This window comes from Cetorhinus maximus, chromosome 24 (assembly GCF_964194155.1).
Source record: "Cetorhinus maximus chromosome 24, sCetMax3.hap1.1, whole genome shotgun sequence".
Lineage (NCBI taxonomy): Eukaryota > Metazoa > Chordata > Chondrichthyes > Lamniformes > Cetorhinidae > Cetorhinus > Cetorhinus maximus.
The window spans coordinates 44,873,284-44,889,076 of NC_135902.1; the positions used below are offsets into that span (position 1 = coordinate 44,873,284).

Here is a 15,793-nt window from a genome sequence, read left to right on the forward strand (position 1 = left end):
TGATACTATATAATTGTTGCAAACAAAATGATACTTAGACTCTTTGGATCATTATGGCACAGAAGACCATTCAGTCCATCAGGTCCATGCCAGCTCTCTGTACAGTCGGTCCCTTTACTCTACTCCACCTCTGAATTTCTCCAAATTTATTTCCCTCAAGCGCCTATCCAAATTCCTTTTGATAGATAGAACAGGGAAACATGACAATGAATGATGAGTTGAGTAATAAGATAAATGTATTTAAAATAAAAAGGGATATATTGAATAAATTACTCAAACACAAAGAGGATAAAGATCCTTGTCCAGATAGATTTAATCCATGCTTTTTAAAAGAATCTAGGGAAGAGATAGCAGAGGCATTATTACTCATATTTATTAATTCATTAGAAAAGGTGTTGTGCCAGAGGACTGGCTAACCTAATTTTTACACTTAATAAGGGAAGCAGAACATGTCCAGGGAATTATAGGCCAGTCAGTTTAACACCTGTGATTGAAAAAATAGTGAAGCCCTACTAAAGGAAAAAATAGAAGAACATCTAGAAAAGCAAAACATAAACACGAATACCCAGCATGGATGTCAAAAAACCTTGTTTTATTGAATTTTTTCAGGAGACAACAGAGAGAGTAAACAATGGTAATGCAGTAGATGTAACTTACCTAGATTTTCAAAAAGCCTTTGATAAGGTAATCCATAGGACACTGGTGAATAAGATTAGAGAGTGTGGAGTCAAGGGACAAGTTCAAGAATGGATTGCAAACTGGCCTTAAGACAGAAAGCAGAGAATGTGAGTAAAGGATAGTTTTTTAAAGTGGCAGAAGGTGGGAAGAGGTGTTCAACTAGGATCAGTGCTGGGACCACTGCTGTTCACAATTTACATTAACGATTTGAACTTTGAGATCAAAAACACAATTTCTAAATTTGCAGACGACATCAAATTTGAGGGGATGGTCAATACTGTGGAAGACTGCGACAAATTATAGGAGAACATTAATAAACTTTTAGAATAGGCAAATAGTTGATAAATGAAATTCAACACGCATAAATGTGAGATAATACATTTTGGTGGAAAATAGGGAAGTCACATTACTTGGAAGGTGTGAGTTTTGAGTAGAGGAATAAAGGGATTTCAGAGTACAAATATATTAATTATTATGATACGATGATCACTCTTACATAAGTGTTCTGTTACAGATGCTTGCTCACCTCATTCCTCAGCACCAGATCTACAGGTTGGACCAAAAACATACCGGTCAAAAAGTTCTTTGAACACATTTCAGAAATTCCTCCTTCTCCTTTGCTCTTAACATTACCCCAGTAAATATTTGGGTAATTAAGGTTCCCCATATCACTACGATAGTTCTTGTACATCTCTGTGACTAGCCTGCAGGCTTTCACTTTCTCACAATATTTGGCAGCCTGTAGAATGCCACCAGTAGCATGGTCGTATTCTTTTTGCTTCTCAACTCTAATCTAATAGATTCTGTCCTTGCCCCTCAAGTACATCTCTTTTGAACGCTACAATGTCTTTCTAAACATTACTGCCACCTCATCTACTCTTTTTTCCCTGTCTTTTATGAACAATTTTGTATCTATTCTACTCACCATTTTTAAGCCACTTTTTCGTAATTGCCACTACTGCCTGTTTGTGCTTGTAGCTCACCAACCTTCACCATTCTTTGTGCATTTATATACATGCATTCTAAACTTGTCTCTATATTCCTTGTACTTCTTCTTCATATGCTCCTAATATAGTACTATGACTCTCCATCATTCTCAGTCCTTTATATAACTTAATCCTCTCCTCTAATTCTATATGCTGGTACTCACCCCTGACAATTTGGTTGAAACCTTTCCCAATCACACAAGTGAACCTCCCTATTCTCAGTCCTGTTGAGGTGCAATCCATCACTTTTAAATAGGTGCTTCCTGCTGCAGAACTGGTATCAATGCCCCTAGAGTCTGAAACCCTCCCTCCTGCACCATGCCTCAAGCCACGCATTGATCCTCCCTTTTTTACTATTTCTGCTCTGACTGGCACATGGTACTGGAAGTAATCCAGAGATTACAATCCTTGAGGTCCTACTTTTTAACTTGCTTCCTAGCTCCTAAAAGTCTAAGTCCTCTCTATGTTACCAAAATTTCTAGCTTACTCACTTCCAGTTACAGAATATTCTGTACCCTCTCCATATATCTTTTACCTTGGCACCAGGGAGGCAACACACCTTGAGGGCCTCAGTTTTTTTTATTCGTTGTTGGATGTGGGCATCATTGGCAAGGTCAGCATTTATTGTCCATCCTTAATTGCTATTGAGAAGGTGATGGTGATGCGCCTTCTTGATGCACTGCAGGCCATGTGGTGAAGGCATACTCAAAGTTCTGTTATGGAGGAGTTCCAGGTTTTTGACCCAATGACAGTGAAGGAATGGTGATATAGTTCCAAGTTCAGATGGTGTGTGACTTGGAGGGAAACTTGCAAGTGGTGGAGTTCCCTTCTGCCCTTGTCCTTCAAGGTGATAGAGATTGTTGGTTTCAAAAGTGCTGTCGAAGGAGCCTTGCAATGCATCTTATGATGGCATACGCTGCTGCCATTGTGCACTGGTGGTGGAAGGAATAAATGTTAACTGTGAAGGGTTGGGGTGCGGATTAAACAGGTTGCTTTGTCTTGGATGATGTTGAGTTTCTTGAGTGTTGTTGGAGCTACACTCATCCAGGAAAGTAGAGAGAATTCCATCACACTGTTGTCTTGTGTCTTGTAGATGGTGGAAAGGCTTTGGGAGTCAGGAAATAAGTTACTTGCTGCAGAATTCCCAGTCTGACCTGCCTTTGCAAGCACAGCATTTAAATAGCTGGTCCAGTTAAGTTTCTGGTTGATAACCCCCAGAAATTTGATGTTGGGGGGAACTCATTGATAGTAATGTGGTTGATTGTCAAGTGGAAATGGTTAGATTCTCTCTTGTTGGAAATGACCAATGCCTGGCACATGTATAGTACAAATGTTACTTGCCACTTAACAGCACAAGCCTGAATGTTGTCCAGGCCTTGCTGCATGCTTCAATATCTGAGGAATTGCAAATAGTACTGAACACTGGACGGAATTGTCCCAGATTTGCACTAAGTGTGGTAGCGGGCGGGAAAAAGGATATTTTACCCGCTGGCCGCTTTTCACGCTGTATCATCCCAATCCCACCTCATTAATCATGAATTCCTGGGAAACAGGCTGTTTCACTAGCAGATGGCCTCCAATTTGCCCGCCATGCCGTCAACTCGCTGCATCCTCACCCTGTGTGACATATTTAAAGGGCAGCTGCGCACACACCTATCAGTGCTTCCAGCCCAGGTTGCACAGAAGACATGACCCCAAAAGGCAAGAAGACTGCAGCCCCCTGATTCAGTGATGCATCCCTGGAACGCCTTTTGGACGCCATGTAGGCCCGCCATAATATCTTCTACCCCTGCTCTGCTTGCAGGAGGGGCAGCAACATCACCAATCCGGCTTGGAAAGTGGTGGCAGCTGTAGTCAGTGCCAACACTACCCGCAAGAGGTCGGCCATCTAGTGCAGAAAGAGGATGAATGATCTCATCTGTGCCACGAGGATAAATCAACCATCTCAACACTCTAAAGTCATCCACTCGCAAGCCCATTACACATTCACTGGCATCTCACTCACTGCCATCTCAAGGGGACATCACCACTCACTCACATTAGCAAGATGGTGGCCGCCATGGAGACCTTGGTCCAGGACGACTATCCTGCACTGCTGTGCAGGCTTAACTCCATCGCTGATGCCATAGTTGGGCCTCCAACAGTGTCAACGCGAGAGGGGTGCAGGGCAGCTCGATCTCATTCCAGCTACCCCTTCTCCTCATAGAGTCAGCCTGGGGCCCTCGGGCACCCATAGGGAGGAGGATCAGCCAGTGCACAGCCCGGTGGCTCTGGGAATGTTTGGCCAATTCGAATCCCCTCTTCCTGTAACCTCAGCAGCTGCAGCTCCACAGTCTGAGGAGGGTGCCACTGCCACACAGCAGGACTCTCAAAGCAGGCCGGGACTCTCCAAGTCTCAGCCCTCCAGAGGACGCCTGCCAATGTCATCACAGACATCTGCAGGCTGCCTGCACCTTTGCTGTGAATGTCGGAGGTGCACCAAAATGCTTCAGCAGGGTTGAGAAGGTTAAGAAGATATAATTACATAGCCTGGGCACAGGTGTTAATCACTTCTACATAATGTTCACTATTGTCAATAAACTCCCAAGAATATCTCCTTTCCAATGGCCCCTTGTTGTGATGAGCAGTTTTCATGTCAGTCAGATGCGAAACCTTGGTCCCTGCACAAATAAAGGCAGGTGTCTCAGTCCAGAGCCTCTTCCCTCTGCTTTACACAGCCTTCCCAGCACACTGATGGTGTGCCTTCACAGCCACTGGATACATCAGTCATGCCTACACCTCAATAGGGCTTATCATTGCTGCCAGAGTGTCCTGGGCCGGTGGCACAGAGTTCCATCATTCTCTCTGTGTGCTCTCAGCACCTTTGAGGTGCAGCTGCCCCCCATCTGATCAGTATCTGTGTCCTGTGACAGTGTGGTCCTGAATGGTTCAGCCCATGAAAGGTGCCATAGGATTAGGAGAAGTTAAAATTTCCTTGCTGCATTTCCATGATATGACCTTGTTGACACAGCATAAGCGAAGTGCCATCAGCCAGACATAAGTCAGACATTCACATAAGCTATTTGAGGACCTATGGAGTGTCCCCACTGCATGTTGTCATCATCCTCCTGGAGTGTAGGGACTATGGGCACCCGCTGTGTCTCCATGACAGGAGCCTTATCACAGAGGGTAGGTGCGCTGCCATCAGCCAGGCAGGAGTCAAACGTTCACAGATGTAATGTGAGGATCTATGGTGTGTCCTCACCTCACTGTATGCATCATCATCCTCCATGAATCTAGCAGTTACGAGGGCCTCGCGAGCGCACCTTCCTTGTCTGGCCAGTGCGGTGGCCCCATCGCCATCATCCTCGCCTTCGAGGACCTCCTTGCCCTCATTCCCGTCGATGTCCTTCTCATTGGAGGAGACGTGCAACTTTTCCAACTCCTCCTCCTTAGCCAGCTCCTCTTGTCATTGCAGCGCCAGGTTGTGAAAGGCGCAGCAGCAAATGACAATGCATAACACCCTCTGTGAACGGTATTACAGAGCTTCACCAGACCGGTCCGGGCACCTGAACCTCATTCTCAACATTCAGATGGTTTGCTCCACTAAGGCGAGAGTTGCAGCATGAGCCTCGTTATACCTTCTCTCTACTGCACTCAAGAGGCCGCCGCACGGGTGTCAACAGCTACTTCCTCTGCGGGTAGCCTTTGCCCCCGAACAACCATCCCTGCAGCCTCTGTAGACCCTGGAAGATGTCAGGGATCTGTGACTTACTGAGAATGTAGGAGTCGTGGACACTCCCTGGAAACTGTGTGCAGACCTGCAGATCGTATTTGTGGTGGTCGCACACCAGTTGAACATTCAGCGAGTGGAAGCCCCTGCGGTTAACATAATTGATCGCTTGTTGCCACGGAGATCTGAGCACCATGTGAGTACAATTGATGGCACCATGCACCTGTGGAAAACCTGAGGTCTGGGCAAGTCCCAGCGCTCTTGCTTCCTGGCTTTGCTCATCCCAGGCCAAATGCACAAAGTTGTGTGCCTTCGTGAGTATGGCGTCTGTGACCTCATGGATTCATTAGTGCATGGAGGCTTGCAGTATTCTACAGAGGTCACCTGTGCTGCCCTGAAAAGACCCACTGGTGTAAAAATTGAGCTCCGCGGTCACTTTCACAGCCACTGGCAATGGATGCCTTCCATGTCCCCGTGGCACCAAATCCTGCAGTAGGTGGCAGATGTGACCGACCAGTTCCCTGGGCATGCGCAGTCTTCGGCTCACTGGTCCTCGGTCATCTGCGGGAATGACAAGCGCTGCCTATAGACCCTGTGTCTAGCTAGGCGCCGACCAGCACCGGCTCGCTGTGGGTCTTCAGGGCATGCGGGGGAGCCCCAACTCCCCCTTCTTTTTGAGGGTGCTCTCCTCCCTCTGTCCAGGCAGGCACCTCCACCACTCTCTTCTCCTTCGTCTTCGCTCCCTATAAGCCATGAGGCATACAGCTAGGTCACCAGGCTCCATGCTCCTGATGTATTCGTCCTGCAGGATGAAAGAGAGAGATGTGTGCATTAGCATGGGTATGAGCGCTTCCAACAGTGACTGCTCCATGGCCAGTTTTTGCAAGGAGATTTTACATCTTGCCCAATCATTCAATTGTTCTGCAGTCCACTAAAATGCCCATTAGTTTGCAGTCTGTGCCTGAGGGGTGAAAAGCTCTGGAGCATTTGGTGGCACTTTCATGCTTTCAGTGGGCAGATAAGTTAGAGGCCCAACTCCAAGCATGGCAATGTGGCTGTGCCTGAACTGTCTCAGCTGCAGAGGAATGGTCACTTTATATAAGGTTGCCCTAATGTGTGGCTGCTCCCAACTCCCCACCCTCACACGTGCATATGCACTATCATCAACCACAGAGCATCCCTTGCCCCCCAAATCATCCCAATCGCAGTGCAGCCCTTGCCCCGGCACCGCACTGTCAACCAGGTGGGAAAAAGCAACTTGCCCGTGCCCTCCCATGAATGTGCAGCACCTGAACCTTGAAGTCCAACAGGCAACCCTCGCGAGCGCTGGGCAACATTAGTGTGCACTCACCTCCAAGTTCCCCTCGAAGTGCAGCTCACCAGGTTGCCTTATAAATGCTGTTGTGAAGCACGCCGATGTGCCCGGATGATCCAGCGTGTGGGGATCATTCCAGTGAACAGGGCTTATAATGATATACATATGTATTAAAATGAAGTTCCCGACATCTGGCAGAGTGGACGATCGCAAACTGGTTTCATGACATTGTGAAACCAATTTTTGGCCTTTCTGTCATATTGTCCGCTCACACCTGCCAAGACGCCCGACGCCAACGGGCTTGAAAAATTCCACCCACTGTGCAATCATCAGTGGACATCTTCACTTCACGTCTTTTGTTTAAGGGAAGCTCATTAATGAAGCATAAAAGCAAAATACTGCGGATGCTGGAAATCCGAAACAAAAACAGAAAATGCTGGAACTTTTCCTCTGCTCTAAAGAAGGGTCATACGGACTTGAAGCGTTAACTCTTGTTTTGCTCTCCACAGATGCTACTAGACCTGCTGAGTTTTTCCAGCATTTTCTGTTTTTGTTTCATTAATGAAGTAATTGAAGATGGTTGGGCTAGGCTGCTGGTCTGAGGAACTTGTGCAGCAATGTCCTTGGGCTGAGATGATTGGCCTCCAATGAGCACAACAGTATTTTTTGTGCTACGAAAGTCTCCAACCAATGAAGAGTTTTTCCCTGATTCTTATTGACTTCTTTTTGAATTGGCTCCTTAATGCCACACTCAGTCAAATGCTGACTTGATGTCAAAGGCAGTCATTCTCCCCTCACCTCTTATATTCAGCTCTTTCATCCATGTTTGGATCAAGGCTGTAATGTGCTGGGGGCTATGAGTGGTCCTGGCAGAACCAAAACGAGCATCAGTGAGCACCTTATTGCTGAGTAAGTGCCACTTTGTAGCATTATCGATGGCACCTTGCATCGCTTTGCTGAAGATCGAGAGTAGTCTGATGGGGCGGTAATCTTCAACAAAGTAATGGAAGGGTCATCGACATTAGTAACACGCGGCACTTACTCAGCAATAATATGCTCACTGACACTCAGTTTGGGTTCCGCCAGGGCCACTCAGATCCTGACCTCATTACTGCCTGAGTCGAAAAAATGGAAAGAAGCGCTGAACTAGATACAGGGGAGGCACTGAAGGACTGGAGAAATGCAAACGTAGTTCCATTGTTTAAAAAGGGATCAAAGGAAATGCCAAACAATTATAGGCCAGTTAGTCTTACATCAGTAGTGAGCAAATCAGTAGAATCAATCCTGAGAGATAGGATTAACTCTCATGTGGAAAGGCATGGACTAGTCAGGGATGGTCAGCATGGATTTATTAAAGGAAGGTCTTGCCTCACAAATTTGATTGAATTCTTTGAGGAAGTGACAAGAAGGGTTGATGAAGGTAGTGCATTGGATGTTGTGTACATGGATTTTAGCAAGGCATTTGACAAGGTCCCACATGGCAGATTGGTCAGGAAAGTAAAAGCCCATGGGATTCAGGGTAATGTGCCAAACTGGATAAAAGGTGGCTTTGTAACAGGGAACAAAGGGTAATGGTCGATGGATGCCCTTGTGAATGGAAAGTTGTCTCAAGTGGTGTTCCACAGGGCTCAGTGTTGGGACCCTTGCTGTTTGTCTTATATATTAACAATTTGGACGTGAACGTGGGGGGCACGATTGGGAAATTTATAAATGACACAAAGATTGGCCGAGTAGTGGATAGTGTAGAGGATAGCCATAATCTCCAAAATGATATCGATGGGTTGATGGAGTGGGCGGTAAAGTGGCAGATGGATTTTAACATAGAGAAGTGTGAGGTCATACATTTAGGGAGGTCAAACAGTTACAGGGATTACAAAATAAATGGGAATATACTAAGAGGGGTAGATGAATTGAGAGATCTTGGCGTACAAGTACACAGGTCCCTGAAGACAGTAGTTCAAGTAGACAAGGTTGTAAAGAAGGTATATGGAATGCTCTCCTTCATTGGATATGGAATGCTCTCCTTCATTGGCAGAGCTATAGAATATAAAAGTAAGGATATAATGTTGGAATTGTATAAAACACTGGTGAGGCCACAACTGGAGTGTTGTGTGCAGTTCTGGTCACCACAATACAGGAAGGATGTAATAGCTCTGGAGAGAGTGCAAAGGAGGTTTACAAGAATGTTGCCAGGGTTAGAAAAGTGTAGCTACGAGGAGAGATTGGATAGGTTGGGGTTATTTTCCTTAGAACAAAGAAGGTTGAGAGGTGACTTGATTGAGGTGTACAAAATTATGAGGGGAATAGATAGTGTGGACAGGATAAAATTGTTTCCCTTGGTGGAGAATTCTAGAACCAGGGGACATAGATTCAAGATATGTGGCAGAAGGTGTAGGGGGGACATGAGGAAGAACTTTTTTTACGCAGAGGGTAGTGGGTGTCTGGAATTCGCTGCCCAAGTTGGTGGTAGAGGCAGAAACTCTAAACTCTTTTAAAAAGTACCTGGATCTGCACCTTAAGTGCTGTAAGCTGCAGGGCTATGGGCCGGGTGCAGGAAAGTGGGATTAGAAAGGGCACCTGGGTCCTCGGGCTGGCATGGACAAGATGGGCTGAATGGCCTCCTTCTGTGCTGTAACTTTTCTGTGGTTTCTATGGAACTCAAGAGGTGAGGTGAGAGTGAATGCCCTTGATATCAAGGCAGCATTTGACCAAGTGTGGCATCAAGGAGCCCCAGCAAAACTGGAGTCAATGGAAATCAGGGGAAAATCTCTCCATTGGTAAAGTCATACCTAGCATGAAGGAAGGTGGTTGTGGTTGTTGGAAGTCAATCATCTCAGTCCCAGGACATCAATTCACGGGCTCCTTGGGCTTGTATCCTAGGCCGAAGGATGTTCATCAATGACTTTCTCTCCATCATTTGGTCAGAAGTAGGCATGTTTTCTGATGATTACCCAATGTTCAGCACCATTCGTAACTCCTCAGATACTGAAGCTGTCCATGTACAGATGTAGCAACACCTGGACAATATTCAGGCTTCAGCTGATAAATGGCAAGTGTTCTGGCACAGCCAATGGTAAAAAATGCTGAGCTGCTCAAATCCCAAAGGGAAACTTGAAACAACTGCCACAACTGTTTTGCAATTTGCACATATTTCGAGATGCGTACCTTGAATTCAGTAGTAATAAGACCATCAAATCATATAGATTTCTTACAAAACTAAATTAAACCTTTATTAATAGAAGAAATGATTTTAAGTACATACATAGATCTACAAATTACTGCTATGATAATTTATAAATCCCCTGGTTAATCTAACTCTCAGTTCCATTTCCGTTAAGGCAACAGTGAGACACTTAGATTTTAAAAGACCCAGACAAAGTGACACACAATACCCTGACCAGTCAAATTCAAAGTGAGTTTTTCTGAGCTTTGATTCCTTGTAGACAGCAGCTTGAGGCTTAGATGCTGGAGGTTTTTCACACTTGTGTTAGATCTTAGAATTCCTGGCCTTACACACAGCCTTCCCTCCTTTATACATATTTCCCCCTTTGAATGCAACTTCCCATTATTTCACTATGTCTTTGGACTTTACTTCTCTTATAATAAAAAATCTATCACAGTACCAATTTTACCAATAATCTTTGGGAAAAATAAACACACTGTTTCTTAACTTCTCCTGGCTAGGGGAAACATTTCACCCCCCCGCCCCCCCTGCCCCTGCCCCCCCACTTTTGAATTCAAGCCAGTCTGTTTTATTTAAAAATGCTAATGTTCCCTTTGCCCCTTACATTCTAAAACTTCCCCCATGTTTACCCACTCAGCATTTCAAACCTAGCTTATCTTCTGATACATCAAAGCATTCAGACCAGCTGCCTTTAATTCAATTAAGTCACACACACGCGCACACACACAACCATAGACACAGATGCCACTATTACTCTACAATAAATTTCAATAATGTTATGAAAATTGTTATATCTTCCTGACACAAGTAACATTTGTGCCACACAAGTGCCAGGCCATGACCATCTCCAGCGATAGAGTATCTAAACATCTCCCCTTGACATTCAATAGCATAACCATCACTGAATCGCCCACTGTCAACATCCTTTGATGTCCGTTGATCAGAAACTGAACTGGATCAGCCATATAAATACTGTGGCTACAAGAGCAGATCATCGGCTCAGAATTCTGTGGAGAGTAACTCACTTTCTGACTCTCCAAAGCCTGTAAGGCATCTGCAAAGCACAAGTCAAGCATGTGATTAAATACTCTCCACTTGCCTGGATGACCGCAGCTTCAATAACTCTCAAGAATTTTAACATCATCCGGGACAAAGCAACCCATTAATTGGCACCCCATCCACCACCTTCAACTTTCACTCCCTCCATCACTGTGCACATAGGGCAGCAGTATTTACCATCTACAAGATGCATTGCAGCAACTCACCAAAACTCCTTCGACAGCACCTTCCAAACCCACAACCCATACCACCTGGAAGGACAAGGGCAGCATGTATGGAAACATCACCACCTGCAAGTTCCCCTCCAAGTCACTTACCATGCTGATTTGGAATTGTATCGGCATTCCTTCACTGTCATTGAATCAAAATCTTGGAACTCCCTTCCTAACAGCACTGAGGGTGTTCCTACAACACATGGACAGCTATGCTTCAAGAAGGCAGCTCACCACCACCTGCTCGAAGGCAATTAGGGATGGACAATAAATGCTGGTCTAGCCAGTGATACCCACATCCCCTGGATGAATAAAACAAATTCACAATTGGATATGGCAGGATACCAGGGCTTTGATTTGATCCATTGGTTGTGGGATCACTTATCTCTGCCTATAGCACACTGCTTCTGCTTGCATCTAGTTCTATGTTTAAGCTTCACCAAGGTGACACCTCATTTTTAGGTAAGCCTGATGCTGCACCCTGCATGCTCTTCTACATTCCTTATTCAACAAGGCTAGGTCTTGCTGCTAATGGCTGGCTGCTAATGGTGGTGTAAGGGATGTGCCATAAGGTTACAGATTGTGGTTGAGTACAATTCAACTGCTGCTGATGGCCCATTTTGAGCTACTAGATCTGTTGATCCTATTTAGCACAGTTATACTACCACATAACATAATTGAAGGCATTCTCAGTTTGAAGGCCATTATATATTATAAAGAATTATGTGGACAGGTTAGCAAAAGCTTGGTCAAATAAATAGATTTTAAGGAGTGCCATGAAGAAGTCAAGAGGTTTAAAGAGATTAGGACTCTCATTAAAATGTTTAGTAAAAATGATTAAAATGGTTGAAAAGCAATTTGTCCAATTTTCCCAATCCGAGGATGTCACTCATTTTAATAGTTTCCTAAAAATAACACCAAATATGTAACAATGTCATTTTATTTCACAGGACCACTATGATTGGGGATTGCGGGCCATCAAGACTGTGTTGGTTGTGGCTGGCTCTTTAAAAAGAGGTGATCCAACTCGTCCTGAAGATCAGGTCCTTATGAGAGCTTTGAGAGATTTTAATATTCCGAAGATAGTAACAGATGATTTGCCTGTGTTTATGGGACTTATAGGAGATCTATTCCCAGCACTAGATGTGCCAAGAAAGAGAGATTTAGATTTTGAACAGGTAATTAATTATATAAGAACATAAGAAGTATGAGCAGGAATAGGCCATTCAGCCCCTCAAGTCTGCCCCACCATTCAATAAGATCATGGCTGATCTGGCCCATGCCTCAACTCAACATTCGTGTCAGCTCCTCATAGCCCTCTATTCCCCAATATTTCAAAAATCTATCTACCGCCTCTTTAAATACTTTAGGTGATCTAGCCTCCTCAACTCTCTGTGGTAGAGAATTCCAGACATTCATTACCCTCTGAGAGAAGAAATTCCTTCGCATCTCAGTTTTAAATAAGTGCCCCCTTATTCTGTAACTATGTTCCCTAGTTCGAGATTCCCTCACAAGTGGAAACATCTTCTCAACATCTACCCTGTCAAGCCCCCTCAGAATCTTGTACGTTTCAATAAGATCGCCCTTCATTCTTCTAAACGCTAATGAACAAAGGCCTAACCTGTTTAGCCGTTTTTGATAAGTCAACTCCTTCATCCCAGGAATCAGCCTAGTGAATCTCAGTAGATCAGCTATAGTTCATGTACTTAGTTTTCAAATGATTTGCAAAATGCTGACAAGTGATCCCAATACCACACTAATCATATATTTTCATACCTATATATAGATTCATACAGACATCATTAAAATCATACCAGATATTAGGGCCAATATAAAGGCAGGAAGCATTCTTTATAAGTCACTGTTATTGTAGATGAATGAATAGGAGTCATTGGGAGCAACCCAATCATGAACAATATAATTTCCTCTTGCACCCACCCACATAGTTTCTTTGTGTTATCCCCTTGGCCTGAATTTTTCCCTCACCGGGCGCTCGTGATCAGTGGGCCTGGGAGTGACTGGGATTTGGGCCCCTGACCGTGATTTCACACTGGCTAGCCAATTAACGGTCAGCCAGTATGAAACACGTGCTGAAAAGCTCAGTGCTACCAGGGTGAGGGTGAGAAGAGGGCGGGCAACGACATCACGCTGGGTGCGGGTGAGTACTTTGAGAGAGCTCGCTGAAGGTAGACAGCTGCCCCAAGGAGCTGCAGACCTGCAAATAATGAAATGAAGCACTAAAAAGCTGCAAAAAATGTCCATGTAGCACCTGAAAGCATAGCTCATAAAAATAATGTCCCCAGATATTTCTTTTTATTTTATTTCCTAATGGAGATTTCATCCCACCCTTGGATGAGGTTTCATGAAAAATGTAAAGGCCGCCTGACCGAATTGCCCGTCTGCCAACCATAAGGTTGGACGGGCCACGAAGCTTCACAGACAATTGCGGCGTTAATGGGCTTAATTGTCTGCTTAATTGTCGGCAGGAGTGCTTCCAACTTTTGTGTGTGGCCGCCGAGTGAAATATCGTTTGAGTGCGCGATGACGTCGGGACGCTCGCCCGATGTCATCTCACCTGATTTTATGCCCGATTGGGTGAAGCGTGCGGGATTTAAAATTCTGCCCCTTGTGTATTTAGTTTGTATGTCAGCTTAGCTTAGTTAATTTTGAATTTACTACAATGTTAATTAGTAATGTCATAGTATAAGATCCACTGCGACAAGTGATCATAATACCATCCAGGTTAAATTTGAAAGTGACATGTTCCAATCACAAGCTGTAATCTTAAACTTAAACAAAGCCAGTTACATAGGTATGAGGGGAAAACTGGCCAAGGTAAATTGGGTAATAGACTAAAATGTGTAGCTATAAATTAACAGTGGGAAACATTTAAAGAAACAATTCAAAATATCCAACAATAGTACAGTCCATGGAAAAACAAAAACTCAGCAAGAAAGATCTGTGGCTCAATCAGGAATTTGGGGAGAGTGTTAGATTAAAAGATGAGTCTTACATTACTGTAAAAGATGTCTGAAGATTGGGAGTATTTTAGAAACCAGCAAAGCATAACCAAAAAGTTGATAAATAGGGGAAAAAAGAATATGAGAGTAAAATAGACAGTAATATAAAAACAGATTGTAAAAGCTTTTATAAGTATCTAAAAAGGAAGAGAGGAGCCAAAGTTAACATGGGTCCACTAGAATTAGGGACAGGAAAAATTATCATGGGGAATTGAACAAATATTTTGTATCTCTTTTCACAGTAGAACACACAAGTATCATTCCAGAAATAGAAAGTAAACTAGGAGTTAAAAAGAGTGAGAAAATTAGGGAAATTAATATCAACAGAGAAAAAGTATTAGAAAAACTTAAGGGACAAAAATGCAACAAATCCCAGGGCTTGATGGCCTACACTCTTAGAGTTCTAAAGAAAATAGCTGCAGAGCTGGTGGTTATGCTGGCTGTTATTTTCCAGAATTAGTTTGATTTGGGAACGGTCCCATCAGAGTGGAAGGTGGCAAATGTTACTTCGCTTTTCAGAGAGGAGGGAGAGAGAAAACAGGGAACAACAAGCCAGTTAGTCTAACATCAGTTGTTGGGAAATTGCTGGAATCTACTATCAAGGAAGAGTTAATAATGCACTTAGAAAAGCATAATATGACTAGAACAAGTCAACATGGTTTTATTAATGGGAAGTCCTTTTTAATGCATTTATTGACAGGTAGAATGGTGAGGACGAGGTCAAGTAGGTTTTTATCTCATGTCAGTACCCTCATCACCTGCAGAAGACCTATTCCAGCAGCTATGTCCTTTAAGACTCAGCCAGCTTGGTCAGTAGAGGCACTACAGAGCCACCCTTGGTGATAGACATTGAAGCCCGCCACCCAAAATACATTCTGTGCCCTTGCCTGAGTTCTTTGCATCGGCAAGAAATGGTTATGTTCAGACATTTAATTAATATCCTTATAAATTGCAAAAAAAAACCCTGTTATGATCAATTGAGGGCAGGAATTTTCCGGCTCCTCTGGCATCAGGCGTCATGGCGGATGGGGGGGGTGGGGGGGTGGGGGGGTGTGGGGGGGGCACTATATGCCAAGATAGCCAAAAATTGGTTTCACACCATCGTGAAACCAGTTTGCAATCATCCGCTCTATCCGTCAATGGCAGGCCGTGTTTCCCGCCGCCACAAGTCAGGAACCAAATTTCAAGGCTTTAGCATCTTATTATAAGCCCTGCTCACCAGAATTATCCCCCCCACGCTGGATCATCTGGGCACGTCAGTGTGGTTGCACAACACTGTGTTTCACAACTGTGCATAAGCAACATGCTCCTAGCGAGCTGCACTTCACCCGGGACTTCGAGGTTTGTTTGCCTACCTTGCTTCGGGCAGCACTCGTAGTCATCAGTGACAGGCTTCGCAGACAACACCTCATCACTTTTAGGGGAGCTCACTGGCAAGTCTCTACCTACCAGATCAGTTGTAAGGTGGGAATGGTATTTCAATGGGTGCAGGGATAGGGCTTGCTTGGGGAAGGGGCAGAAGTAGCCTCAGGCAAGGGAAGAGACTGCAGGGTGAGGGCTGTACTAGAGAAGGATAGTATCCCATGGTGTGTATGGGGGCACAAGTTGATGCAAATGGCCTCAAGAT

At 44.4% G+C, this 15,793-nt stretch overlaps 1 protein-coding gene across 1 annotated transcript in view; it reads left to right on the top strand.

Annotated features, from left to right (window-relative positions):
• Positions 1–15,793, top strand: part of LOC144699540 (dynein axonemal heavy chain 17-like) — a 785,608-nt gene that overhangs the window by 444,370 nt on the left and 325,445 nt on the right. Inside the window, 1 exon segment of the mRNA XM_078570587.1 lies at positions 12,097–12,324. Coding sequence (XP_078426713.1) covers positions 12,097–12,324 — 228 coding nt within the window.